The sequence below is a fragment of the Oncorhynchus nerka genome, linkage group LG9b (genome assembly GCF_034236695.1).
Source record: "Oncorhynchus nerka isolate Pitt River linkage group LG9b, Oner_Uvic_2.0, whole genome shotgun sequence".
Classification (NCBI taxonomy): domain Eukaryota; kingdom Metazoa; phylum Chordata; class Actinopteri; order Salmoniformes; family Salmonidae; genus Oncorhynchus; species Oncorhynchus nerka.
The window spans coordinates 42513706-42540346 of record NC_088424.1 but is presented as its reverse complement, the minus strand read 5'-3'; the positions used below and the strand labels follow the sequence as shown (position 1 = coordinate 42540346).

General features: G+C 43.9%; 1 protein-coding gene across 2 annotated transcripts in view; it reads left to right on the top strand.

Annotated features, from left to right (window-relative positions):
• The window catches only part of slc1a7a (solute carrier family 1 member 7a), a 76452-nt gene extending 51213 nt beyond the window's left edge, over nucleotides 1-25239 (top strand). For both annotated transcript variants that reach the window (XM_029646210.2, XM_065013738.1), the window contains exons 4-11: nucleotides 2375-2417; nucleotides 3109-3343; nucleotides 3857-3956; nucleotides 4170-4403; nucleotides 13940-14134; nucleotides 19423-19557; nucleotides 19883-19982; nucleotides 20790-25239. In XM_029646210.2, the coding sequence (XP_029502070.1) occupies nucleotides 2375-2417; nucleotides 3109-3343; nucleotides 3857-3956; nucleotides 4170-4403; nucleotides 13940-14134; nucleotides 19423-19557; nucleotides 19883-19982; nucleotides 20790-21038 (1291 nt within the window). In that variant the 3' untranslated portion in view covers nucleotides 21039-25239. The remainder of the gene's footprint in view (nucleotides 1-2374; nucleotides 2418-3108; nucleotides 3344-3856; nucleotides 3957-4169; nucleotides 4404-13939; nucleotides 14135-19422; nucleotides 19558-19882; nucleotides 19983-20789) is intronic.
• The last annotated feature ends 1402 nt before the right edge of the window (nucleotides 25240-26641 follow it).

The window sequence follows — 26641 nt, the reverse complement described above, 5'->3', positions numbered from 1 at the left end:
TCATAAGACTCCCATCAAGAGACCTTTGTGTTTGAGGCAGGCTTTAGAAAAATATTTTTGGGGGACAAGACTGTGTGTGTGTGTGTGTGTGTGTGTGTGTGTGTGTGTGTGTGTGTGTGTGTGTGTGTGTGTGTGTGTGTGTGTGTGTGTGTGTGTGTGTGTGTGTGTGTGTGTGTGTCTGCCTGCATGTGAGATTGTAACAGGAAGCTAACGGGGCTTCCTGCTCTTAGCTTCACCTCATCTCTTAACAACAACAACCCTCATAATAACCATTGTGCTTTCCAAATTGCACTCTATAGTGCACTATGGGCCCTGGTCAAGAGTAGTGCACTATAAAGGGAATAGGGTGTCATTTGGGATGTTGTCTATGTAGCAAATAACCATGGCCCTCAATATACCCTAATGCTTTATTAAAAGGGTCTTTCTTGGTTGCTCTGCCATGGAAGGGTGGACGGAGGGATGGAGGGGATGGAGGGTGGAGGGTGGAGGGGATGGAGGGTGGAGGGGATGGAGGGTGGAGGGACGGAGGGATGGAAGGGTGGAGGGGATGGGGGGGATGGAGGGGTGGAGGGGATGGGGATGGAGGGGTGGAGGGGATGGGGATGGAGGGGTGGAGGGACGGAGGGGATGGGGATGGAGGGGTGGAGGGACGGAGGGATGGAAGGGTGGAGGGGATGGGGGGATGGAGGGGTGGAGGGGATGGGGATGGAGGGACGGAGGGATGGAAGGGTGGAGGGGATGGGGGATGGAGGGTGGAGGGCTGGAGGGGATAGGGGTGGAGGGTGGAGGGTGGAGGGGATGGAGATGGAGGGTGGAGGGGATGGGGATGGAGGGGTGGGGGCTGGGAATGGAGGGTGGAAGGGTGGAGGGATGGGGGTGGAGAGGTGGAGGGGATGGAGGGTGTAGGGGTTGGGGGTGGAGGGGTGGAGGGATGGGGATGGAGGGGTGGAGGGATGGGGGTGGAGGGGATGGGGATGGAGGGGTGGAGGGGATGGGGATGGAGGGGTGGAGGGACAAAACCGCTCCAGGTTTTGGCCTTTCTAGTGAGTTTTTCCTAGCCACCGTGCTTCTACACCTGCATTGCTTGCTGTTTGGGGTTGTAGGCTGGGTTTCTGTACAGCTGATGTACGAAGGGCTATATAAATACATTTGATTTGATTTGATTTGATATGAGGCCAGACTGAGGGATCCTGTCTGTCTGTCTGTCTGTCTGTCTGTCTGTCTGTCTGTTTTCTACCTAGACAGGGTAATATGGTACATGAGGCCAGACTGAGGGATCCTGTCTGTCTGTCTGTCTGTCTGTCTGTCTGTCTGTCTGTTTTCTACCTAGACAGGGTAATATGGTACATGAGGCAAGACTGAGGGATCTTGTCTGTCTGTCTGTCTGTCTGTCTGTCTGTCTGTCTGTCTGTCTGTCTGTCTGTCTGTCTGTCTGTCTGTCTGTCTGTCTGTCTGTCTGTCTGTCATCTACCTAGACAGGGTAATATGGTACATGAGGCCAGACTGAGGGATCCTGTCTGTCTGTCTGTCTGTCTGTCTGTCTGTCTGTCTGTCTGTCTGTCTGTCTGTCTGTCTGTCTGTCTGTCTGTCTGTCTGTCTGTCTGTCATCTACCTAGACAGGGTAATATGGTACATGAGGCCAGACTGAGGGATCTGTCTGTCTGTCTGTCTGTCTGTCTGTCTGTCTGTCTGTCTGTCTGTCTGTCTGTCTGTCTGTCTGTCTGTCTGTCTGTCTGTCTGTCTGTCTGTCTGTTATCTACCTAGACAGGGTAATATGGTACATGAGGCCAGACTGAGGGATCCTGTCTGTCTGTCTGTCTGTCTGTCTGTCTGTCTGTCTGTCTGTCTGTCTGTCTGTCTGTTATCTACCTAGACAGGGTAATATGGTATATGAGGCCAGACTGAGGGATCACGTCTGTCAGGATGAACCCTAAGACTCTTTTAGAGACTTCCTTCCCTCACCTATCCTGCCACTTGATGTGTGTGTACTGTGTGTGTACTGTGTGTGTGTGTGTGTGTGTGTGTGTGTGTGTGTGTGTGTGTGTGTGTGTGTGTGTGTGTGTGTGTGTGTGTGTGTGTGTGTGTGTGTGTGTGTGTGTGTGAGAGAGAGCCTAGCGTGGCTAGAGTGGCTTAACCAATGAGGCCCTAGAATGGCAAGATAGCACAACATTGGCTCTGATGAGATAAAATTAGTATTTGGGTGGCTGGCTGCACAGAACCTGTATGAGACCCTGTCCATTGCCTGAGGTGTAATCAGAGAGACATTGTCTAGTCTGACACAGTAACTGTGAATCATGCTTTTTTTAGTTAATTTCTGAAACCTGTCAGCCGGCTCTAGAGTTTATTAACACTTTCCTATATTCTTCCCTTCCAGCAACATGTTTCCAGCCAACTTGGTCCAGGCAACTTTCCAACAGGTGAGCAGTAGGACATTATCATGTCAAATGGAAATGTTTCCGTTTCTGAAGAGTTTACGGAGGAGTGGTGAAGCACAACATGTTTATTAGAAGGATATGAATGAGATAATGAGATCATTTTAATCGAAGTCTGTGGATGTTTGACAAACCAATTCACCAAACATTTGGCTGACAGTTAGTGACAGGAATGAATTCAATTCAGATTCTTTAACAAATTCCAACTCTCTGTTTCACACCAGCACCATCACCATGCATAGCTTGTATATCTATACGTGACATGTTAGAGTGATATTAATGTATATACTGTACATACACCGAGTATGCAAAACATTATGAACACCTGCTCTTTCCATGACATACAGCTTAGCAGCGTTGCAGTTCTTCACACAAAGCGGTGCGCCTGGTACCTACTACCATACCCTGTTCTAAGGCATCTCTGGTCTTGCACGTTCACCCTCTGAATGGCACACATACACAACCCATGTCTCAATCGTCTCAAGGCTTAAAAATCCTTATTGAACCTGTTTCCTCCCCTTCATCTACACTGATTTGAAGTGGATTTAACTAGTGACATCAATAAGGGATCATAGCTTTCACCTTGATTCACCTGGTCAGTCTATGTCACGGAAAGAGCAGATGTTCTTTATGTTTTGTCCACTCAGTATATAGTGTATGTCTCTGGTCTGTGTAGTACCGTACCAGGAGTATCCCCATCATGAAGACCCCTCCGCCCACGGTGACAGCTCCCCTGATGGAGAGCACCACCCGGAGGGTCTATATCTACGGTGTCCAGGACGACAACGGAACAGACGTCCAGAACTTCTCCCTGGACCTGACGCCCCCGCCAGACGTCCAGATGCGCACGCTGCCCGGGACCAGCGACGGCATGAACGTCCTGGGGATCGTCATCTTCTCCGCCACAATGGGTGAGTGACGTCACCACTGACCTCTAACCCTAACCCCCCAGACACCGTGTAATGTCATTATGGATGAGTGACAGTTCCACGGACACACAGACACACACACAAGGACACACACGGACACACACACGGGCACACACCCACGGACACACACACGGACATACACACGGACACACACACGGACACACACACGGACACACACACACGGACACACACACGGACACACACACACACGGACACACACACGGACACACACACACGGACACACACACGAACACACACACGGACACACACACACACGGACACACACACACACACACACAAAGGCCCACTATCTCGTAGTGTCATTCAGGTTGACAGTATAACCATCGTTCCTCCAGCCACAGCCTGAGTGACAGTTCACTTTTAATTTAGCCTTTTTTTTCTCTCCTCAATGTTGATCACAAACCTTTGGCAAATCAATCTGGCCCATGGTGTCTCAGTCTAACACAATGTGTTGTTGTTGTTGTTGTTGTCTAGGTATCATGCTGGGTAGAATGGGGCCTAATGGCAGCGCCCTGGTCAACTTCTGTCAGAGTTTAAACGAGGCTGTCCTGAAGATTGTCGCCATAGTGATCTGGTAAGAGTTGTAGCTTACGGGAAGAGCAACCCAAAGACATGTCCTCTCAATAACATCGTATTAGACAACATGCTGAGATAGTCATATGTGCGGGAGTGTCAACAGAATTATTATATTCTACTGCAGCCAATCACCTGGGCCAGTCCAAGAACTAACCTGTCTCCCATGACCAGAACCAGAACAAAAAAACGCTACCTTCCTGGTCCACTGCAGGTACTTCCCGTTCGGCATCGTGTTCCTGGTGGCCGGTAAGATCCTAGAGATGGATGACCCGTCAGCCATGGGGAAGAAGCTGGGTTTCTATGCCATCACCGTGGTGATGGGCCTGATCCTCCATGGTCTCTTCATCCTCCCGGCCATGTACTTCTTCATCACCAAGAAGAGCCCCATCGTCTACATCAGGGGCATCCTGCAGGCCCTGCTCATCTCCCTGGCAACCTCCTCCAGGTAAACAACAACAACCCTACATCTAACTCTAAACCCTACCTTAACCCTAACCCTAACCCTACCTTAACCCTAACCCTATCCTCAACTCTAACCCTACCTTAACCCTAACCCTATCCTCAACCCTAACCCTACCTTAACCCTAACCCTATCCTCAACTCTAACCCTACCTTAACCCTAACCCTATCCTCAACTCTAACCCTACCTTAACCCTACCCCTATCCTCAACCCTAACCCTACCTTAACCCTAACCCTATCCTCAACTCTAACCCTACCTTAACCCTAACCCTACCTTAACCCTAACCCTATCCTCAACTCTAACCTTAACCCTAACCTTAACCTTAACCCTAACTCTAACCCTACCTTAACCCTAACCCTATCCTCAACCCTAACCCTACCTTAACCCTAACCCTATCCTCAACTCTAACCCTACCTTAACCCTAACCCTATCCTCAACCCTAACCCTACCTTAACCCTAACCCTATCCTCAACTCTAACCCTATCTTAACCCTAACCCTAAACTCAACTCTAACCCTACCTTTAACCTAACCCTAGTATCAACTCTAACCCTACCCTAGCCCTAACTCTAGCCTCAACTCTAACCTTAACACTAACCTTAACCCTAAACTCAACTCTAACCCTACCTTAACCCTAACCCTAGTATCAACTCTAACCCTACCTTAACCCTAACCCTAGTATCAACTCTAACCCTACCTTAACCCTAACTCTAGCCTCAACTCTAACCCTAACACTAACCTTAACCCTAACTCTAACCCTACCTTAACCCTAACTCTAGCCTCAACTCTAGCCTTAACACTAACCTTAACCCTAACCCTAGCTCCAACCACAACCCTAACCCTAATCGTAGCTCCAGCCACAACCGTAACCCTAATCGTAGCTCCAGCCACAACCCTAACCCATTGTCTAGCCCAGTGGTTCCAACCTTTTTTTTAAACTATGGCTCACCTTGATGGGTTCAAACATTCTGTGACACATCTAAAATGTCCCAATTCATTTATTTAGTGGTAATGACCATCTTAGCTGATCCATAGTGCAAATCATCTATTTTCTGTGACAAACATTTTTCCTGAATTAACTAGGGTTTATTTAAACTATTTTCATTGTTCCTTACTCATTATGGTTCAGTTGTGTGTTAAGAGCATCTCGCAAATATCGGATGGAAGGAAAAACATATAGGCCTAGCTAAGGTAAAATACAGTATAGGCCTAGCTAAGGTAAAACACAGTATAGGCCTAGCTAAGGTAAAACACAGTATAGGCCTAGCTAAGGTAAAATACAGTATAGGCCTAGCTAAGGTAAAACACAGTATAGGCCTAGCTAAGGTAAAATACAGTATAGGCCTAGCTAAGGTAAAACACAGTATAGGCCTAGCTAAGGTAAAACACAGTGTAGGCCTAGCTAAGGTAAAACACAGTATAGGCCTAGCTAAGGTAAAACACAGTATAGGCCTAGCTAAGGTAAAACACAGTGTAGGCCTAGCTAAGGTAAAACACAGTATAGGCCTAGCTAAGGTAAAACACAGTATAGGCCTAGCTAAGGTAAAACACAGTATAGGCCTAGCTAAGGTAAAACACAGTATAGGCCTAGCTAAGGTAAAACACAGTATAGGCCTAGCTAAGGTAAAACACAGTGTAGGCCTAGCTAAGGTAAAACACAGTATAGGCCTAGCTAAGGTAAAACACAGTATAGGCCTAGCTAAGGTAAAACACAGTATAGACCTAGCTAATGTAAAACACAGTATAGGCCTAGCTAAGGTAAAACACAGTATAGACCTAGCTAAGGTAAAACACAGTATAGGCCTAGCTAAGGTAAAACACAGTATAGGCCTAGCTAAGGTAAAACACAGTGTAGGCCTAGAGGTAAAACACAGTATAGGCCTAGCTAAGGTAAAACACAGTATAGGCCTAGCTAAGGTAAAACACAGTATAGGCCTAGCTAAGGTAAAACACAGTGTAGGCCTAGCTAAGGTAAAACACAGTATAGGCCTAGCTAAGGTAAACCACAGTATAGGCCTAGCTAAGGTAAAACACAGTATAGGCCTAGCTAAGGTAAAACACAGTATAGGCCTAGCTAAGGTAAAACACAGTATAGGCCTAGCTAAGGTAAAACACAGTATAGGCCTAGCTAAGGTAAAACACAGTATAGACCTAGCTAATGTAAAACACAGTATAGGCCTAGCTAAGGTAAAACACAGTATAGACCTAGCTAAGGTAAAACACAGTATAGGCCTAGCTAAGGTAAAACACAGTGTAGGCCTAGCTAAGGTAAAACACAGTGTAGGCCTAGCTAAGGTAAAACACAGTATAGGCCTAGCTAAGGTAAAACACAGTATAGGCCTAGCTAAGGTAAAACACAGTATAGGCCTAGCTAAGGTAAAACACAGTGTAGGCCTAGCTAAGGTAAAACACAGTGTAGGCCTAGCTAAGGTAAAACACAGTATAGGCCTAGCTAAGGTAAAACACAGTATAGGCCTAGCTAAGGTAAAACACAGTATAGGCCTAGCTAAGGTAAAACACAGTAAAGGCCTAGCTAAGGTAAAACACAGTATCGGCCTAGCTAAGGTAAAACACAGTATAGGCCTAGCTAAGGTAAAACACAGTATCGGCCTAGCTAAGGTAAAACACAGTATAGGCCTAGCTAAGGTAAAACACAGTATAGGCCTAGCTAAGGTAAAACACAGTATAGGCCTAGCTAAGGTAAAACACAGTATAGGCCTAGCTAAGGTAAAACACAGTATAGGCCTAGCTAAGGTAAAACACAGTGTAGGCCTAGCTAAGGTAAAACACAGTATAGGCCTAGCTAAGGTAAAACACAGTATAGGCCTAGCTAAGGTAAAACACAGTATAGGCCTAGCTAAGGTAAAACACAGTATCGGCCTAGCTAAGGTAAAACACAGTATAGGCCTAGCTAAGGTAAAACACAGTATCGGCCTAGCTAAGGTAAAACACAGTATAGGCCTAGCTAAGGTAAAACACAGTATAGGCCTAGCTAAGGTAAAACACAGTATAGGCCTAGCTAAGGTAAAACATAGTGTCTTCGGGAAGTATTCAGGCCCCTTGATTCTTTCCAAATGTTGTTACGTTACAGCCTTATTGAAAATGTATTACATTGTGCCCCCCCCTCATCAATCTACATACAACACCCCATAGTGACAAAGCAAAAATGGGTTTTTAGAAAATGTGGCTAATTTATAAATGTAAAAAAATTATAATGGAAATATCACATTTACATAAGCATTCAGACCCTTTACTCAGTACTTCGCTGAAGCACCTTTGGCAGCGATTACAGCCTTGAGTCTTTTTGGGTATGACGCTACAAGCTTGACACACCTGTATTTGGGGAGTTTCTCCCATTCTTCTCTGCAGATCCTCTCAAGCTCTGTCAGGTTGGATGGGGAGCATTGCTGCACAGCTATTTTCAGGTCTCTCTAGAGATGTTATATCTATACTTTGACAATATAAGTAATTTAACTTGCCATGTCAATAAAGTCTATTGAATTGAAGTGTTAGATCGGGTTCAAGTCCGGGCTCTGGCTGGGCTACTCAAGGACATTCAGAGACTTGTCCCGGAGCCACTCCGGCATTGTCTTGGCAGTGTGGTTAGGGTCGTTGTCCTGTTGGAAGGTGAACCTTCAACTCAGTCTGAGGTCCTGAGTGCTCTGGAGCAGGTTTTCAGCAAGGATTACTCTATACTTTGATCCGTTCATCTTCGCCTCGATCCTGACTAGTCTCCCTGTCCCTGCCGCAGAAAATCATCCCTACAGCATGATGCTGCCACCACCATGCTTCTCCGTAGGGTTGGTGCCAGGTTTCCTCCTGACACGAAGCTTGGCATTCAAGCAAAAGAGTTCAATCTTGGTTTCATCAGACAAGAGAATCTTGTTTCTCATGGTCAGAGAGTCATTAGGTGCCTTTTGGCAAACTCCAGGCGGGCTGTCATGTGCCTTTTACTGAGGAGTGGCTCTACCATAAAGGCCTGATTGGTGGAGTGCTTCAGAGATGGTTGACCTTTTGGAAGATTCTCCCATCTCCACAGAGGAACCTCTAGATCTCTGTCAGCGTGACCATCGGGTTCTTGGTCACCTCCATGACCAAGGCCCTTTACACCGATTGCTCAGTTTGACCGGGTGGCCAGCTAGGAAGAGTCTTGGTGGTTCCAAACATATTCCATTTAAGAATGATGAAGGCCACTGTGTTTTTGAGGACCTTCAATGCTGCAGATTTTTTTAATACCCTTCCCCAGATCTGTGCCTCGGGATGTTCCCCAATTGTGGAAGGAGGGCCCGAGTGAAAAGGTTTGTGAACCCCTGCTGTAGCGTAGCCATGTTACAGAGGAATGTTTTCACTAGCCAGGTCGTGTGCGTGAACTTAGCCTATGTGCTGTTGTTAGCTCTATCCACAGGAGGCTGCTGAACGGAGAACGGCTCAAAACAATGGCCAGAACGGAGCAAATGGAATGGCATCAACCGCATGGAAACCAGGTGTTTCATGTATGTGAGACCATTCTACTTATTCCACTCCAGCCATTTCCACAAGCCCATTCTCCCCCAATTAAGGTGCCACCAACCTCCTGTGACTCTATCGTTCAACATCGTCTATCCTTCAATGATAGAAGATTTGGCTAAAGAAATCACATGTATAATGGGACCAGCAGGCCATGTTTTTTAAAACTTTAGTTTATTATTATTTTGTATATATTTTTGGCTAATACTTTCTTACTTACTTTTTTTAAATTCTGGAGTATTGGTTAAGGGCTAGTAAGTAAACATTTCACAGTTAGGTCTACTGTACACCTTTTGTGTACAGTAGACGTGTATTCGGCTAGACGTGTATTCGGCTAGACGTGTATTCGGCTAGACGTGTATTCGGCTCATGTGACTTCCACCTTTCCTCCGCTTTCACCTCTCCTTCCTCTTTCACCTCTCCTTCCTCTTTCACCTCTCCTTCCTCTCCCACCTCTCCTTCCTCTTCCACTTCTCATTCCCCTTCCACCTCTTCCACCTCTCCCACCTCTCATTCCTCTTCCACCTCTCCTTCCTCTTTCAACTCTCCTTCCTCTTCCACCTCTCATTCCTCTCCCACCTCTCCTTCCTCTCCCACTTCTCGTTCCTCTTCCACCTCTCCTTCCTCTTCTTCCACCTCTCCTTCCTCTTCCACTTCTCATTCCTCTTCCACCTCTCATTCCTCTCCCACCTCTCCTTCCTCTCCCACTTCTCGTTCCTCTTCCACCTCTCCTTCCTCTTCTTCCACCTCTCCTTCCTCTTCCACTTCTCATTCCTCTTCCACCTCTTCCACCTCTCCCACCTCTCATTCCTCTTTCAACTCTCCTTCCTCTTCCACCTCTCCTTCCTCTTCCACCTCTCATTCCTCTCCCACCTCTCCTTCCTCTTCCACTTCTCATTCCTCTTCCACCTCTTCCACCTCTCCCACCTCTCATTCCTCTTCCACCTCTCCTTCCTCTTTCAACTCTCCTTCCTCTTCCACCTCTCCTTCCTCTTCCACCTCTCATTCCTCTCCCACCTCTCCTTCCTCTCCCACTTCTCATTCCTCTTACACTTCTTCCACCTCTCCCACCTCTCATTCCTCTTCCACCACTCCTTCCTCTTTCAACTCTCCTTCCTCTTCCACCTCTCCTTCCTCTTCCACCTCTCTTTCTTCTTCCACCTCTCCTTCTTCTTCCACCTCTCCTTCCTCTTCTTCCTCCTCTCCTTCCTCTTTCAACTCTCATTCCTCTTCCACCTCTCCTTCCTCTTTCAACTCTCCTTCCTCTTCCACTTCTCCTTCCTCTTTCACCTTTCCTCCGCTTTCACCTCTCCTTCCTCTTCCACCTCTCCTTCCTCTCCCACTTCTCGTTCCTCTTCCACCTCTCCTTCCTCTTCCACCTCTTCCACCTCTCCTTCCTCTTCCACTTCTCCTTCCTCTTCCACTTCTCGTTCCTCTTCCACCTCTCCTTCCTCTTCTTCCAGCTCTCCTTTCTCTTCCACTTCTCATTCCTCTTCCACCTCTTCTTCCTCTTCCACCTCTCCCACCTCTCATTCCTCTCCCACCTCTTCCACCTCTCCTTCTTCTTCCACCTCTCCTTCCTCTCCCACCTCTCCCACCTCTTCCACCTCTCCTTCTTCTTCCACCTCTCCTTCCTCTACTTCTCCTTCCTCTTCCACCTCTCCCACCTCTCATTCCTTCCACCTCTCCTTCCTCTTCTTCCAGCTCTCCTTTCTCTTCCACTTCTCATTCCTCTTCCACCTCTTCTTCCTCTTCCACCTCTCCCACCTCTCATTCCTCTCCCACCTCTTCCACCTCTCCTTCTTCTTCCACCTCTCCTTCCTCTCCCACCTCTTGTTCCTCTCCCACCTCTTCCACCTCTCCTTCTTCTTCCACCTCTCCTTCCTCTCCCACTTCTCCTTCCTCTTCCACCTCTCCCACCTCTCATTCCTCTTCCACCTCTCCCACCTCTCATTCCTTCCACCTCTCCTTCCTCTTCCACCTCTCCCACCTCTCATTCCTCTTCCACCTCTCCCACCTCTCCTTCCTCTTCCATCTCTCCTTTCTCTTCCACTTCTCATTCCTCTTCCACCTCTCCCACCTCTCCTTCCTCTTCCATCTCTCCTTCCTCTTCCACCTCTCCTTCTTCTTCCACCTCTCCTTCTTTTTCCATCTCTAGTCGATGGTCACATATTGGGACATATCCCCAATGTCTCCCTATGGGACTCCCAATCACAGCCAGAAGGGATACAGCCTGGATTCAGAACCAGGGACTGTAGTGACGCCTCTAGCACTGAGATGCAGTGCTAGACTGCTGCGCCACTCGGGAGTCCATGGAGTAATGGAGTGATATTACCTCTTCATTAGTCTCTGCTCCTCAGCTCCCCGGCTGTTGCACAGACAGATTTAGTTTCACCAGACGGGACTGTGTCAGAGTAGACTTGGGTTTCTGTCTCGCGTATTAGGACATAATTGAGAATGATCGAGTATCTACAGTCAGGATGTCCTTAATCAGTGAAATATATTTTATAAAGCCGTTTTTACTTCAGCAGTTGTCACAAAGTGGTTTACAGATCCTCCCACAGAAGTGCTGTTTCTGTGTCTTTTAGTTCCTCGACTAGCCATGATGAAACGTTGACAGCAGGAGTGGTGTGAATATATTGACAATGACGTATCTTTCAATGAATCTCTCTGTTGTTGTATGAATCATTGTCATTGAAATAATAAATAAGAGTTGAATTCAAATGGAACAAATATGATGTTGAATCACTAGCCCTCCGACTGACTGCATCTCTCTTGTCATTATTACTCATTAAAGCTTGAATCCTTAATTTAAAATATAACAAAGCACCTTCCCGCCCCTGTTACCGATAAAAAGCTGAGCAACAGGCTGGAGAAATATAACCACTCTCAAACTCAGACAGCACAATGGATGCAAGGACCGACCATCCATGACATCAACATTATAGTTTTAACCATGTTGAGGCTATACAGGACCGACCATCCATGACATCAACATTATAGTGTTCACCATGTTTTGAGGCTATACAGGACCGACCATCCATGACATCAACATTATAGTGTTCACCATGTTTTGAGGCTATACAGGACCGACCATCCATGACATCAACATTATAGTGTTCACCATGTTTTGAGGCTATACAGGACCGACCATCCATGACATCAACATTATAGTGTTCACCATGTTTTGAGGCTATACAGGACCGACCATCCATGACATCAACATTATAGTGTTCACCATGTTTTGAGGCTACCATCCATGACATCAACATTATAGTTTTAACCATCCATGACCATCCAACATTATAGTGTTCACCATGTTTTGAGGCTATACAGGACCGACCATCCATGACATCAACATTATAGTGTTCACCATGTTTTGAGGCTATACAGGACCGACCATCCATGACATCAACATTATAGTGTTCACCATGTTTTGAGGCTATACAGGACCGACCATCCATGACATCAACATTATAGTGTTCACCATGTTTTGAGGCTATACAGGACCGACCATCCATGACATCAACATTATAGTGTTCACCATGTTTTGAGGCTATACAGGACCATCCATGACATCAACATTATAGTGTTCACCATGTTTTGAGGCCAGGATGACATCAACATTATAGTGTTCACCGTGTTTTGAGGCTATACAGGACCGACCATCCATGACATCAACATTATAGTGTTCACCATGTTTTGAGGCTATACAGGACCAACCATCCATGACATCAACAGTTTTGAGGCTATACAGGACCAACCATCCATGACATCAACATTTAGTGTTCACCATGTTTTGAGGCTATACAGGACTGACCATCCATGACATCAACATTATAGTGTTCACCATGTTTTGAGGCTATACAGGACTGACCATCCATGACATCAACATTATAGTGTTCACCATGTTTTGAGGCTATACAGGACTGACCATCCATGACATCAACATTATAGTGTTCACCATGTTTTGAGGCTATACAGGACTGACCATCCATGACATCAACATTATAGTGTTCATTATGTTTTGAGGCTATACAGGACCGACCATCCATGACATCAACATTATAGTGTTCACCATGTTTTGAGGCTATACAGGATCGACCATCCATGACATCAACATTATAGTGTTCACCATGTTTTGAGGCTATACAGGACCGACCATCCATGACATCAACATTATAGTGTTCACCATGTTTTGAGGCTATACAGGACCGACCATCCATGACATCAACATTATAGTGTTCACCATGTTTTGAGGCTATACAGGACCGACCATCCATGACATCAACATTATAGTGTTCACCATGTTTTGAGGCTATACAGGATCGACCATCCATGACATCAACATTATAGTGTTCACCATGTTTTGAGGCTATACAGGACTGACCATCCATGACATCAACATTATAGTGTTCACCATGTTTTGAGGCTATACAGTGCTTGTTTACATTTACGTATAAACATTGGAGCTAAACAAGCTTGTATTTTGGGGTTCTGATGGGTTACGACAGTTGAACTAAGCTCATTAGGCCTTTCTATATTATATTCTTCCAGAATCAATGATTATATATCACTCATTTAAAAGTCAGAAAATGGATGTAGCAACTAAGGATTCTAGCTTCGAGGGAAGGCATTGATATCCTCATTACTATCCTCCGTGAAAACATTGTTTACATTACCTTCAAAGTGTCACAGACTAAATTTCATTCAAATTTGGAGACTGAGTTTCAACTAGACAAACGCCTTGCTGTAAGATTTTTATAAACATTTGTTCTCGTTCTTCTTCTTGCCTGAGTCTGTCAGTAAACACAGACTACCTGTGGTGGAAATGTCATCTTTTGAGGTGTGAAATTATAACTTCAAGGAAAGTCATGAATAGAAATTGATGAACAGTTTTTTATTGCAAGTGATCTGCGTCACAAGGTGGTCTTCTGTTTGTACCCTTACGCTCTGACGTTTACTACTTACTGAGATAATAGAGTTGAGTGTTTAATCTACTCATTTACTCCCCAGCTCGGCCACGCTGCCCATCACTTTCAAGTGCCTCCTGGAGAACAACCACATCGACCGACGCATCATCCGCTTCGTGCTCCCTGTGGGCGCCACCATCAACATGGACGGGACAGCGCTCTACGAGGCCGTGGCAGCCATCTTCATCGCCCAGGTCAACAACTACGAGCTAGACTTCGGCCAGATCATAACCATCAGGTATAACGCCTATTTAGCCTTTATATTAAAGTTATGTAGCCTACATAGCCTTTATATTAAAGCTATGTAGCTTATATAGCCTTTTTAGTACAGGTATGTAGCCTATATAGCCTTTATATTAAAGCTATGTAGCTTATATAGCCTTTTTAGTACAGGTATGTAGCCTACATAGCCTTTTTAGTACAGGTATGTAGCTTACATAGCCTTTATAATACAGGTATGTAGCTTATATAGCCTTTTTAGTACAGGTATGTAGCCTACATAGCCTTTTTAGTACAGGTATGTAGCCTACATATCCTTCATAATACAGGTATGTAGCCTACATAGCCTTCATAATACAGGTATGTAGCCTACATAGCCTTTATAATACAGGTATGTAGCCTACATAGTCTTTATAGTACAGGTATATAGCCTACATAGCCTTTATAATACAGGTATGTAACCTACATAGGCTTCATAATACAGGTATGTAGCCTACCTAGCCTTTATAACACAGGTATGTAGCCTACATAGCCTTTATTATACAGGTATGTAGCCTACATAATACAGGTATGTAGCCTACATAATACAGGTATATAGCCTACATAGCCTTTATAATACAGGTATGTAGCCTACATAGCCTTTATAGTACAGGTATATAGCCTACATAGCCTTTATAACACAGGTATGTAGCCTACATAGGCTTCATAATACAGGTATGTAGCCTACATAGCCTTCATAATACAGGTATATAGCCTACATAGCCTTTATAATACAGGTATATAGCCTACATAGCCTTTATAGTACAGGTATGTAGCCTACATAGCCTTTATAATACAGGTATGTAGCCTACATAGCCTTCATAATACAGGTATATAGCCTACATAGCCTTTATAGTACAGGTATGTAGCCTACATAGCCTTTATAATACAGGTATGTAGCCTACATAGCCTTTATAATACAGGTATATAGCCTACATAGCCTTTATAATACAGGTATAGGCTTCATAATACAGGTATGTAGCCTACATAGGCTTTATAATACAGGTATGTAGCCTATGTAGGCTTTATAATACAGGTATGTAGCCTACATAGCCTTTATAATACAGGTATGTAGCCTATGTAGGTATTTATAGCCTTTATAGGTAGGTATGTAGCCTACATAGCCTTTATAATACAGGTATATAGCCTACATAGCCTTTATAATACAGGTATGTAGCCTACATAGCCTTTATAATACAGGTATGTAGCCTACATAGCCTTTATAATACAGGTATATAGCCTACATAGCCTTTATAATACAGGTATGTAGCCTACATAGCCTTTATAATACAGGTATATAGCCTACATAGTCTTAGAAGGTAAACAACTTACTTGAAAAGGGGGTCATAATAGTGTTTCAATAACTGGATTCAATCCAGAACTGTGTTTGCGCCGGACAGTAAATCCGACATCTGCAGCATTAACTTGAATTGGCTCTCCACTGACGGGTAACATTGCCTTTAAAAAGCTGCGTTAGCTACAAGCGCGACAGGATTGAACTCCAGCTTTAGTATGAAAAGGGATGCACGGGGCACCCCAATTACAAACGGACTTATTGAACACTGTAGAAAGAAGTCCTAATCAGAACACGTGGCATCAACAAACAGCCTGCCCACTGGGCAACAACAGGTTGAGTCAAAGGTTTTATACCCCTCTGTGTGTTGAATCAATGTGGAAATCCGATTGGATTTGTAAAGAGTCATCACCGCAAGGTATTTCATTTTTTTTCCCATCGACTTTTAACCTTAATCCAATGACAGGGTGAAATGTTTTGTTGATTTCACGTTGAATTCACGTTAGTTGACAACTCAATCAACTGTAAATCAAAACTAGACTTTGAACTGACGTCTGTGCCCAGTGGGGGACTTCCTGGTCAGAAACCTGGAAGTGGTTGTAGTGAAAGCTCTAATTACTGAAATGGAACTTCCTGCATTGAAACACATTGATTATCATATTGATTATTGATTGCTAAATCATCCGTTTATGTATATTCCCTGTGGAATTATTTTGACCAAAATAGCGCAAGGGTCCAACACATCTGTAGCTTTGCGGTTTGTGAAGCACAGAAATTAATCTAGTGTTACAGTTTTGAGGATGAATGAATGAATATTATGAGATTATACTGAATCAAGCACGTAGATAAACGTAAATGTGACATGTGACTGTACTACGGCTTACCTCACAGTGATCTACCCCGTAAACTAAATCCTTAAATCAGTGGCTATTACATAGCAGAGACAGTCACACACACACACACACACACACACACACACACGCTCCTCCCCCTGTAAAATGGCCTTGCTCTCCCCTGATTTAATGACATGTTAAACTGTAATAACATTAAGCAGTCCTATCCTCCTCTACTCGTCACAGACTCCTGCTTTCCAAACGGCACCCTATTCCCTATAGAGTGCCCTACTTTTGAACAAGGCCCATAGGGCTTTGGTCAAAAGTAGTGCACTTTATGGAGAATAGGGTACTGTTTGGGACACGAACCGACTTTGGCCAGGCAGGCAGTAATCTCCTGGCAGTAACACCCACATGACCTGTATAACTCAGCTCTCTGGTCACGACAGAATTATCAGGAGGGCTTTTAATATTCTTCTGTAGCGTCCTGCTCTATTCCCGTGGCGTTTGGCTGTTTGGAACGATAGTCCATCTGTGACGTCCCCTCCCTAGAGACAGTGTCAGAGAGTGTGTTCCAAATGGCATTCTGTTCCCTTTAGAGTGAACATTCTGATCATTGCATTCTGGTCAAAAGTAGTGCACTCTTTAGGGAACAGGGTGCCATTCGATTAATGCATGAATTTGACTGCGGTCATGACTCATGACCACCAGTGTGACGGTAATATGGTCACCGTAACAGCCCATGTCATGTCAAATGTCAAACAGCCTGTGTATCTCTGTGTCCTTGTGGGTGACGTACAGTGTCCGTGTGCGGGGAAGTACGGTGTCCTTGTGAGGGGAAGTACGGTGTCCTTGTGGGGGGAGGTACAGTGTCCTTGTGGGGGAAGTACGGTGTCCTTGTGGGTGACGTACAGTGTCCTTGTGGGGGAGATACGGTGTCCTTGTGGGGGGACATACTGTGTCTTTGTGGGGGAGGTACTGTGTCCTTGTGGGGGGACATACTGTGTCTTTGTGGGGGACATACTGTGTCCGTGTGGGGGGAAGAACTGTGTCCTTGTGGGGGGACATACTGTGTCCTTGTGGGGGGAGGAACTGTGTCCTTGTGAGGGGAAGTACGGTGTCCTTGTGGGGGAGGTACTGTGTCCTTGTGAGAGAAAGTACAGTGTCCTTGTGGGGAGGTACTGTGTCCTTGTGAGAGAAAGTACAGTGTCCTTGTGGGGGAGGTACTGTGTCCTTGTGAGAGAAAGTACAGTGTCCTTGTGGGGGAGCGACTGTGTCCTTGTGAGGGGAAGTACGGTGTCCTTGTGGGGGATGTACTGTGTCCTTGTGTGAGGGGATGTACTGTGTCCTTGTGTGGGGGATGTACGGTGTCCTTGTGGGGGATGTACTGTGTCCTTGTGTGGGGGATGTACTGTGTCCTTGTGGGGGGATGTACTGTGTCCTTGTGGGGGATGTACTGTGTCCTTGTGTGAGGGGATGTACTGTGTCCTTGTGAGGGGATGTACGGTGTCCTTGTGGGGGGATGTACTGTGTCCTTGTAGGGGGATGTACTGTGTCCTTGTGGGGGGATGTACTGTGTCCTTGTGTGAGGGGATGTACTGTGTCCTTGTGTGGGGGATATACGGTGTCCTTGTGGGGGGATATACTGTGTCCTTGTGTGAGGGGATGTACTGTGTCCTTGTGGGGGGATGTACTGTGTCCTTGTGAGGGGATGTACTGTGTCCTTGTGTGAGGGGATGTACTGTGTCCTTGTGTGGGGGACATACGGTGTCCTTGTGGGGGAACATACGGTGTCCTTGTGGGGGAACATACGGTGTCCTTGTGGGGGACGTACTGTGTCCTTGTGTGGGGGACATACGGTGTCCTTGTGGGGGATGTACTGTGTCCTTGTGGGGGGACATACGGTGTCCTTGTGGGGGAACATACGGTGTCCTTGTGGGGGGAACATACGGTGTCCTTGTGGGGGACATACGGTGTCCTTGTGGGGGGAACATACGGTGTCCTTGTGGGGGGGACATACGGTGTCCTTGTGGGGGAACATACGGTGTCCTTGTGGGGGACATACGGTGTCCTTGTGGGGGACATACAGTGTCCTTGTGGGGGACATACGGTGTCCTTGTGTGGGGGACATACGGTGTCCTTGTGGGGGAACATACGGTGACCTTGTGGGGGGAACATACGGTGTCCTTGTGGGGGAACATACGGTGTCCTTGTGGGGGGACATACGGTGTCCTTGTGGGGGACATACGGTGTCCTTGTGGGGGAACATACGGTGTCCTTGTGTGGGGGACATACGGTGTCCTTGTGGGGGGAACATACGGTGTCCTTGTGGGGGAACATACGGTGCAGTATATGCTGTGTCCTTGTGGGGGGACATACGGTGTCCTTGTGGGGGAACATACGGTGCAGTATATGCTGTGTACTGTATGTCAGAATCACAGGTCAAGGGTTATTGGTCAAATTCGATCATTACATCACACAACAAGGAACCAATGATTTAAGAGCCTCACTGTCTTCCTTCACTCTATCTTCCTGTCTTTCTTCACTCTCTCTTCCTGTCTTTCTTCACTCTCTCCTCCTGTCTTCCTTCACTCTCTCTTTCTGTCTGTCTTCTCTCTCTTCCTGTCTATCTTCACTCTCTCTTCCTGTCTTTCTTCACTCTCTTCACTCTCTCTTCCTGTCTTTCTTCACTCTCTCTTCCTGTCTTCACTCTCTCTTCCTGTCTTTCTTCACTCTCTCTTCACTCTCTCTTCCTGTCCTTCTTCACTCTCTCTTCCTGTCTTTCTTCACTCTATCTTTCCTGTCTTTCCCCACTCTATCTTTCGGTCTTTCCCCACTCGCTCTTTCTGTCTTTCTTCACTCTCTCCTCCTGTCTTCCTTCACTATCTCTTCCTCTTTTTCTGTCCCTCATGGGTTGTGTCCCAAATGGCACCCTATTCCATATGCAGTTTGCTACTTTTGACCAGAGCCCAGTAGTGCACTAAATAGGGAATAGTGTGCTGTTTGGGATACTACCATGATCAATAGCCTACAATATAATCAACTAGAGGGTTGTACTGAGGCATCATTTGCAGGTGCTGGACACAGTACAGATCTGATAATCCAGTCAGTCACTAATAGCATTTCCTCTTTCGTTTCCAGTATCACAGCTACGGCTGCCAGTATTGGTGCAGCTGGAATCCCGCAGGCCGGATTGGTCACCATGGTGATCGTGTTAACGTCGGTGGGCCTGCCCACTGATGACATCACTCTCATCATTGCTGTAGATTGGGCGTTGTAAGTATAGTTTATCTTCTCCAAGGTTTATTTTTATCAATGCTTTTACATATAGAAATAAAGGTTCAGGTGTTGATTTTCAAAACAAAGGATGTTGTATTTTACAGGGTAAAATGTTATTAATGTTTTACTGAGACATTATGACAACAAGGTGATCTTCAAATATATTACAAAGTGATGTCAATATGCCACAGAAACCCTGCTACTGTAATTGTATAGTGTTGTGTCTCACAAGACTACTAGTGTGGACTGCAGCTCCAGTGCCAGTTCCCCACAGAGCCACCCAACACCATCAAGGCAGCTGAACCTCCATTTTGTGTTCCAGGGACCGTTTCAGGACCATGGTCAACGTGATGGGAGATGCCCTGGCCACGGGGATCATGGCTCACATCTGCAGAAAAGACTTCGTCAAGGAAGGAGAGCAGGTGAGAAATACCCTAACCTGGCATCACAATGCCTGCCAGACACTCTCAACTTTCCATTCACGGAAGTTTGATTTCCGTTGTGTACAGTGAACTGACTGTCTGCTGGAAAAGGAAGAGGTGAGTGGTCAGAACCTTGGAGAATGTTACACTGTAGTACATACCACAGTAGAACACGTCTACAGAGGTCGAGAAGAGACAAACATTTATTTGCCTCCGATCACCCAATCTCTCTGTTGAATACAGATATTACAAATCTGACTAAAAGTCCTATCGTTTACTCTTTCTGCTAAAGACACCCGAAAGTTTATCATTCCCATTATATTCAAAGACAATCACACAGAGATCATTAGGTTTTGACCCTCTTACTCTAATATTTATGAGCTTCTCAATTATATTTATCTCACTCAACTTAATCCTGATTATTTTCCTCATTTCTCTGTAGGCAATACAAACCTCTGATCCTGTAGTGAGATCGTGGGCCGTCTATTTGTTTAATAACATAGGGAATGATTTGTTTCGGCATAAATTCCCAGATTGTTTTCTTCTACATTTGTGTGTGGTCTATTATTAAATGTTATGAGATTAAAGAACATGAAAACAAAGCTTCAATTGCAACTTATATTCACGTGTGAATGCCTGCCTTTTCATTTTTAGTTTCTTATTCGCCGATGTGTCCTCTGATCATTTCTATGGATGCAGAAAAATGTATTTTGATCCAATAATCAGGCCATCGATTTGTTTTTCATGGGGAATACATTGCTCTGGCAACAAATTAAGGTATTAGCTCCTTCTTGTACCCTCCTGCAGGTGCCTCTGATCTGTGAGACCAAGCCCATGATCAGCATCCAGCAGATGATGACGTACCAGAAGAACGGTGGGTACCAGCACCCTCCCTGCGGACCAGAGGGCCCGGACGTGGCTCGTTTGATGCAGCTGGAGGAGGGGTTACGGCCGGAGCAGAGGAAGAGGAACCCCCACGCTCCCCAACACAAGAGGGAGCACAAGGACAAGGACCACTGCTCCATCGACATGAATGGCCTGGAGACTAACGTATAGAGGGAGCCAGTCATCAGCACCACAGCAACCGGCTGCGTCCCGATTCTCCACATTTCTCTAGAAGTGTGCACATGCATACTCTCCGTCACGGATCTAACAGTGGTGGATCTAACAACTCCCTCCAGCCAATGGTTACACCAGTTCAATGTTTTTAACACCATGACAAGGAGTGGGAAAGTGCATACTTTGGAAAAAGGTGGACAATCAGAATGCAGCCAAGATTATAGCTACAGGCGAGAGGAGGGGACTGACTGACCAACTGCAACAGATGCAGGATGAGGATCCAACAAGAAAATATGATTTTCTACATGATTTATATTATGACCCAGTATGATTGTGCATGTGTGTGTATGTACTTATCAGAGTTGTTACACGCCAGCAGAATGATTTTAGAGAAACATTCTATATGATGAGGAGACATTCTATATGAGGAGCAGGCATTCTATATGATGAGAAGACATTCTATATGATGAGGAGACATTCTATATGAGGAGCAGGCATTCTATATGATGAGGAGACATTCTATATGATGAGGAGACATTCTATATGATGAGGAGACATTCTATATGATGAGAAGACATTCTATATGATGAGGAGACATTCTATATGAGGAGCAGGCATTCTATATGATGAGGAGACATTCTATATGATGAGGAGACATTCTATATGAGGAGCAGGCATTCTATATGATGAGAATACATTCTATATGATGAGGAGACATTCTATATGATGAGAAGACATTCTATATGATGAGAATACATTCTGTATGATGAGGAGACATTCTATATGAGGAGCAGGCATTCTATATGATGAGAAGACATTCTATATGATGAGGAGACATTCTATATGATGAGGAGGCATTCTATATGAGGAGCAGGCATTCTATATGATGAGGAGACATTCTATATGATGAGGAGACATTCTATATGATGAGGAGACATTCTATATGAGGAGCAGGCATTCTATATGATGAGGAGACATTCTATATGATGAGGAGACATTCTATATGAGGAGCAGGCATTCTATATGATGAGAATACATTCTATATGATGAGGAGACATTCTATATGATGAGAAGACATTCTATATGATGAGAATACATTCTGTATGATGAGGAGACATTCTATATGAGGAGCAGGCATTCTATATGATGAGGAGACATTCTATATGATGAGGAGACATTCTATATGATGAGGAGACATTCTATATGATGAGAAGACATTCTATATGATGAGGAGACATTCTATATGATGAGGAGATATTCTATATGATGAGAATACATTCTATATGATGAGGAGACATTCTATATGATGAGAAGACATTATATATGATGAGGAGACATTCTATATGATGAGAAGACATTCTATATGATGAGGAGACATTCCATTTGACAATGACACATTTCATATGACAAGGGGACATTCTATATGACAAGGAGAGCTTCTAAATGATGAGGAGACATTCCAGGTGACAATGACACATTCCATATGACAAGGGGACATTCTATATGACAAGGAGAGCTTCTAAATTATGAGGAGACATTCCATGTGACAATGACACATTCTATATGACAAGGATAAATTATTTTTGACAAAGACACATTCTATATGACAAGGGGACATTCTATATGACAAGGATATATTTTATATGTTGAGGAGACGTTCCATGTGTCAATGAGACATTATATATGACAAGAAGACATTCTATATGACAAGGAGACAGTCTATAGGATGAAGAGACATTCTAAATGACATGGAGATATTTTATATGTTGAGGAAACATTCCATGTGTCAATGAGACATTATATATGACAAGGAGACAGTCTATGATGAGGAGACATTCTAAATGACAAGGAGACATTCTATATGGCAAGCAGACATTCTATACGATGAGCAGACATTCTATACGATGATGAGACATTCTAAATGACAAGGAGGTATTCTATATGATGAGCTGACATTCTATAGGATGAAGAGACATTCTATATGAAGAGCAGACATTCTATATAATGAGGAGACATTCCATATGACAAGGAGACATTATATATGATGAGGAGACATTTTAAATGCCTAGGAGACATTCTATATGACAAGGAGTCTTTTCATATGAAGAGCAGACATTCTTTATGAAAAGCAGACATTCTATACATTGAGACGTTCTATATGACAAGGAGTCATTTCATATGAAGAGCAGACATTCTTTATGAAAAGCAGACATTCTATACATTGAGACGTTCTATATGACAAGGAGTCTTTTCATATGAAGAGCAGACATTCTTTATGAAAAGCAGACATTCTATACATTGAGACGTTCTATATGACAAGGACACATTGTATGTGAAGAGCAGACATTCTATACAATGAGGAGTTGTTCTATATGACAAGGAGACGTTCTATATGACAAGCAGATATTCTATACAATGAGGAGACATTCTATATGACAAGGAGATATTCTATATGAAGAGCAGACATTCTACATGACGAGCACCCATTCTATACAATGAGGAGACATTCTATATATGATATGGAGACATTCTATATATGATATGGAGACATTCTATATATGATATGGAGACATTCTATATGATATGGAGACATTCTATATATGATATGGAGACATTCTATATGATATGGAGACATTCTATATAATATGGAGACATTCTATATGATATGGAGACATTCTATATATGATATGGAGACATTCTATATGATATGGAGACATTCTATATGATATGGAGACATTCTATATGATATGGAAACATTCTATATATGATATGGAGACATTCTATATATTATATGGAGACATTCTATATGATGAGGAGACATTCTATATGATGAGGAGACGTTCTATATGATGAGGAGACGTTCTATATATGATATGGAGACATTCTATATGATATGGAGACATTCTATAAATGATATGGAGACATCCTATATGATATGGAGACATTCTATATATGATATGGAGACATTCTATATGATATGGAGACATTCTATATGATATGGAGACATTCTATATGATATGGAGACATTCTATATGATATGGAGACATTCTATAAATGATATGGAGACATCCTATATGATATGGAGACATTCTATATATGATATGGAGACATTCTATATGATATGGAGACATTCTATATGATATGGAGACATTCTATATATGATATGGAGACATTCTATATGATATGGAGACATTCTATATGATATGGAGACATTCTATATATGATATGGAGACATTCTATATATGATATGGAGACATTCTATATATGATATGGAGCCGTTCTATATGATGAGGAGACATTCTATTCAATGAGGAGACATTTTATATGAAAAGCAGATATTCTATACGATGAGGAGACATTCTATACATGAGAAGCATACATTTTATACGATGACATAAGAGATAAAGAAGAACTGTGGGAATCTTCAGTCGGGATTGAGGATCTGTGGACCTGTGGATAATGACAGCACAGCTAAGCTTGAGCCTTAGCCTTCCATCTTAGCTAATCAACAACCCCCTCACAATGGACGTGTCAGTCAGTCTGTCTCTCTGTCTGCTGAGCTGAGAGGTGAATGTGACTACACTCTCATTACGCTTGTGGACTATGGATAAATAGGAAGAACTCATTTCTTTTTTGAAAATATTACTGAAATGTTATTGAAAATGTTATATTTTGCATTGTTTTTTTTTTCTTGTTGAATTTTGTATGTTTTTATCATTCAGTTCTTTTTCTGAACAACATCATCACACAAACAAATGTAATGTTGCCTCAAAACCCCCATACGGGGTTATGGTCATTTTAGGCTCATTGGTTAGTCTTATATACCCAGCAGGTTACTCTCACAATCATCATTGGAGATAATACAGTAATTTACAGTATGGGGGTACCCCTAAACATTCAAGGCAAGAGCAGCAAGCTACAACTAAATAACCACAGGTCATACTCTGACTATGTTTATGATAATATATGCTGTAAATATATTTATTTCAAAAGTGAAAAGGAATTTGTAGTTTGTATAAACAGACAGTATGATTCAACAGGCGCCATTATATTTCTGTCATGAAATTAACATAATTATTCATTGTTTCTTCTAGTCCAATTGCACAAAATGTAACCCCCTTTTCTGTAAAAAAACAAACAAACAAACAAAATATATATATATATTCTAAGGAAAAACAAATACACATATTGAACTGTTGTGTATTGCTTCTGTTGATGAACTGATTGTTTGGTGTTCTTATTTGAAATCAGTAGTTTGGAATTGTTAGCTGAGTTGGATTTTCTTGCTATCGCAAATACACTTTCTGCCCTGATCATGTGGAACCAAAAGAAAGACAATGTTAAGAGTTCAAAGAAGACCAACAACACAAAAGGGACATGGCAAACATTCAAAAAGGGCAGTTAGAAAAGTTCAAAAACCAAACGGATAGACTCTCAAAGAACCCAACGTTCCATCAAAGTCATAGTTACCATAATCTATAGCAACCGCTTAGCGTTGATGTACATTGCCCACAGCCTCACAGAGTGAAGGGAAGATAAGCTCACTAGTGTTGATGTACATTGCCCACAGACTCACAGAGTGAAGAGAAGATAAGCTCACTAGTGTTGATGTACATTGCCCACAGACTCACAGAGTGAAGAGAAGATAAGCTCACTAGTGTTGATGTACATTGCCCACAGACTCACAGAGTGAAGGGAAGATAAGCTCACTAGTGTTGATGTACATTGCCCACATACTCACATGGTGAAGGGAAGATAAGCTCACTAGTGTTGATGTACATTGCCCACAGACTCACAGGGTGAAGGGAAGATAAGCTCACTAGTGTTGATGTACATTGCCCACAGACTCACAGGGTGAAGGGAAGATAAGCTCACTAGTGTTGATGTACATTGCCCACAGACTCACATGGTGAAGGGAAGATAAGCTCACTAGTGTTGATGTACATTGCCCACAGACTCACATGGTGAAGGGAAGATAAGCTCACTAGTGTTGATGTACATTGCCCACAGACTCACATGGTGAAGGGAAGATAAGCTCACTAGTGTTGATGTACATTGCCCACAGACTCACAGAGTGAAGGGAAGATAAGCTCACTAGTGTTGATGTACATTGCCCACAGACCACAAAAGAAGACTCACAGGTTGTGACATGGTGAAGGGAAGATAAGCTCACTAGTGTTGATGTACATTGCCCACAGACTCACAGGGTGAAGGGAAGATAAGCTCACTAGTGTTGATGTACATTGCCCACAGACTCACATGGTGAAGGGAAGATAAGCTCACTAGTGTTGATGTACATTGCCCACAGACTCACATGGTGAAGGGAAGATAAGCTCACTAGTGTTGATGTACATTGCCCACAGACTCACATGGTGAAGGGAAGATAAGCTCACTAGTGTTGATGTACATTGCCCACAGACTCACAGGGTGAAGAGAAGATAAGCTCCTACACACACCTTGCTGAGCTCTCCTGAGTGAGCCAGGAACGAGCTACAGTCTCAAAATAGAACATTTACCTCAGGCGACGTGTTATGTGTACACACTTTCCATACTGTGGCCACTAGAACATCCCAAATAGCACTCTATTCCCTGTGTAGTGC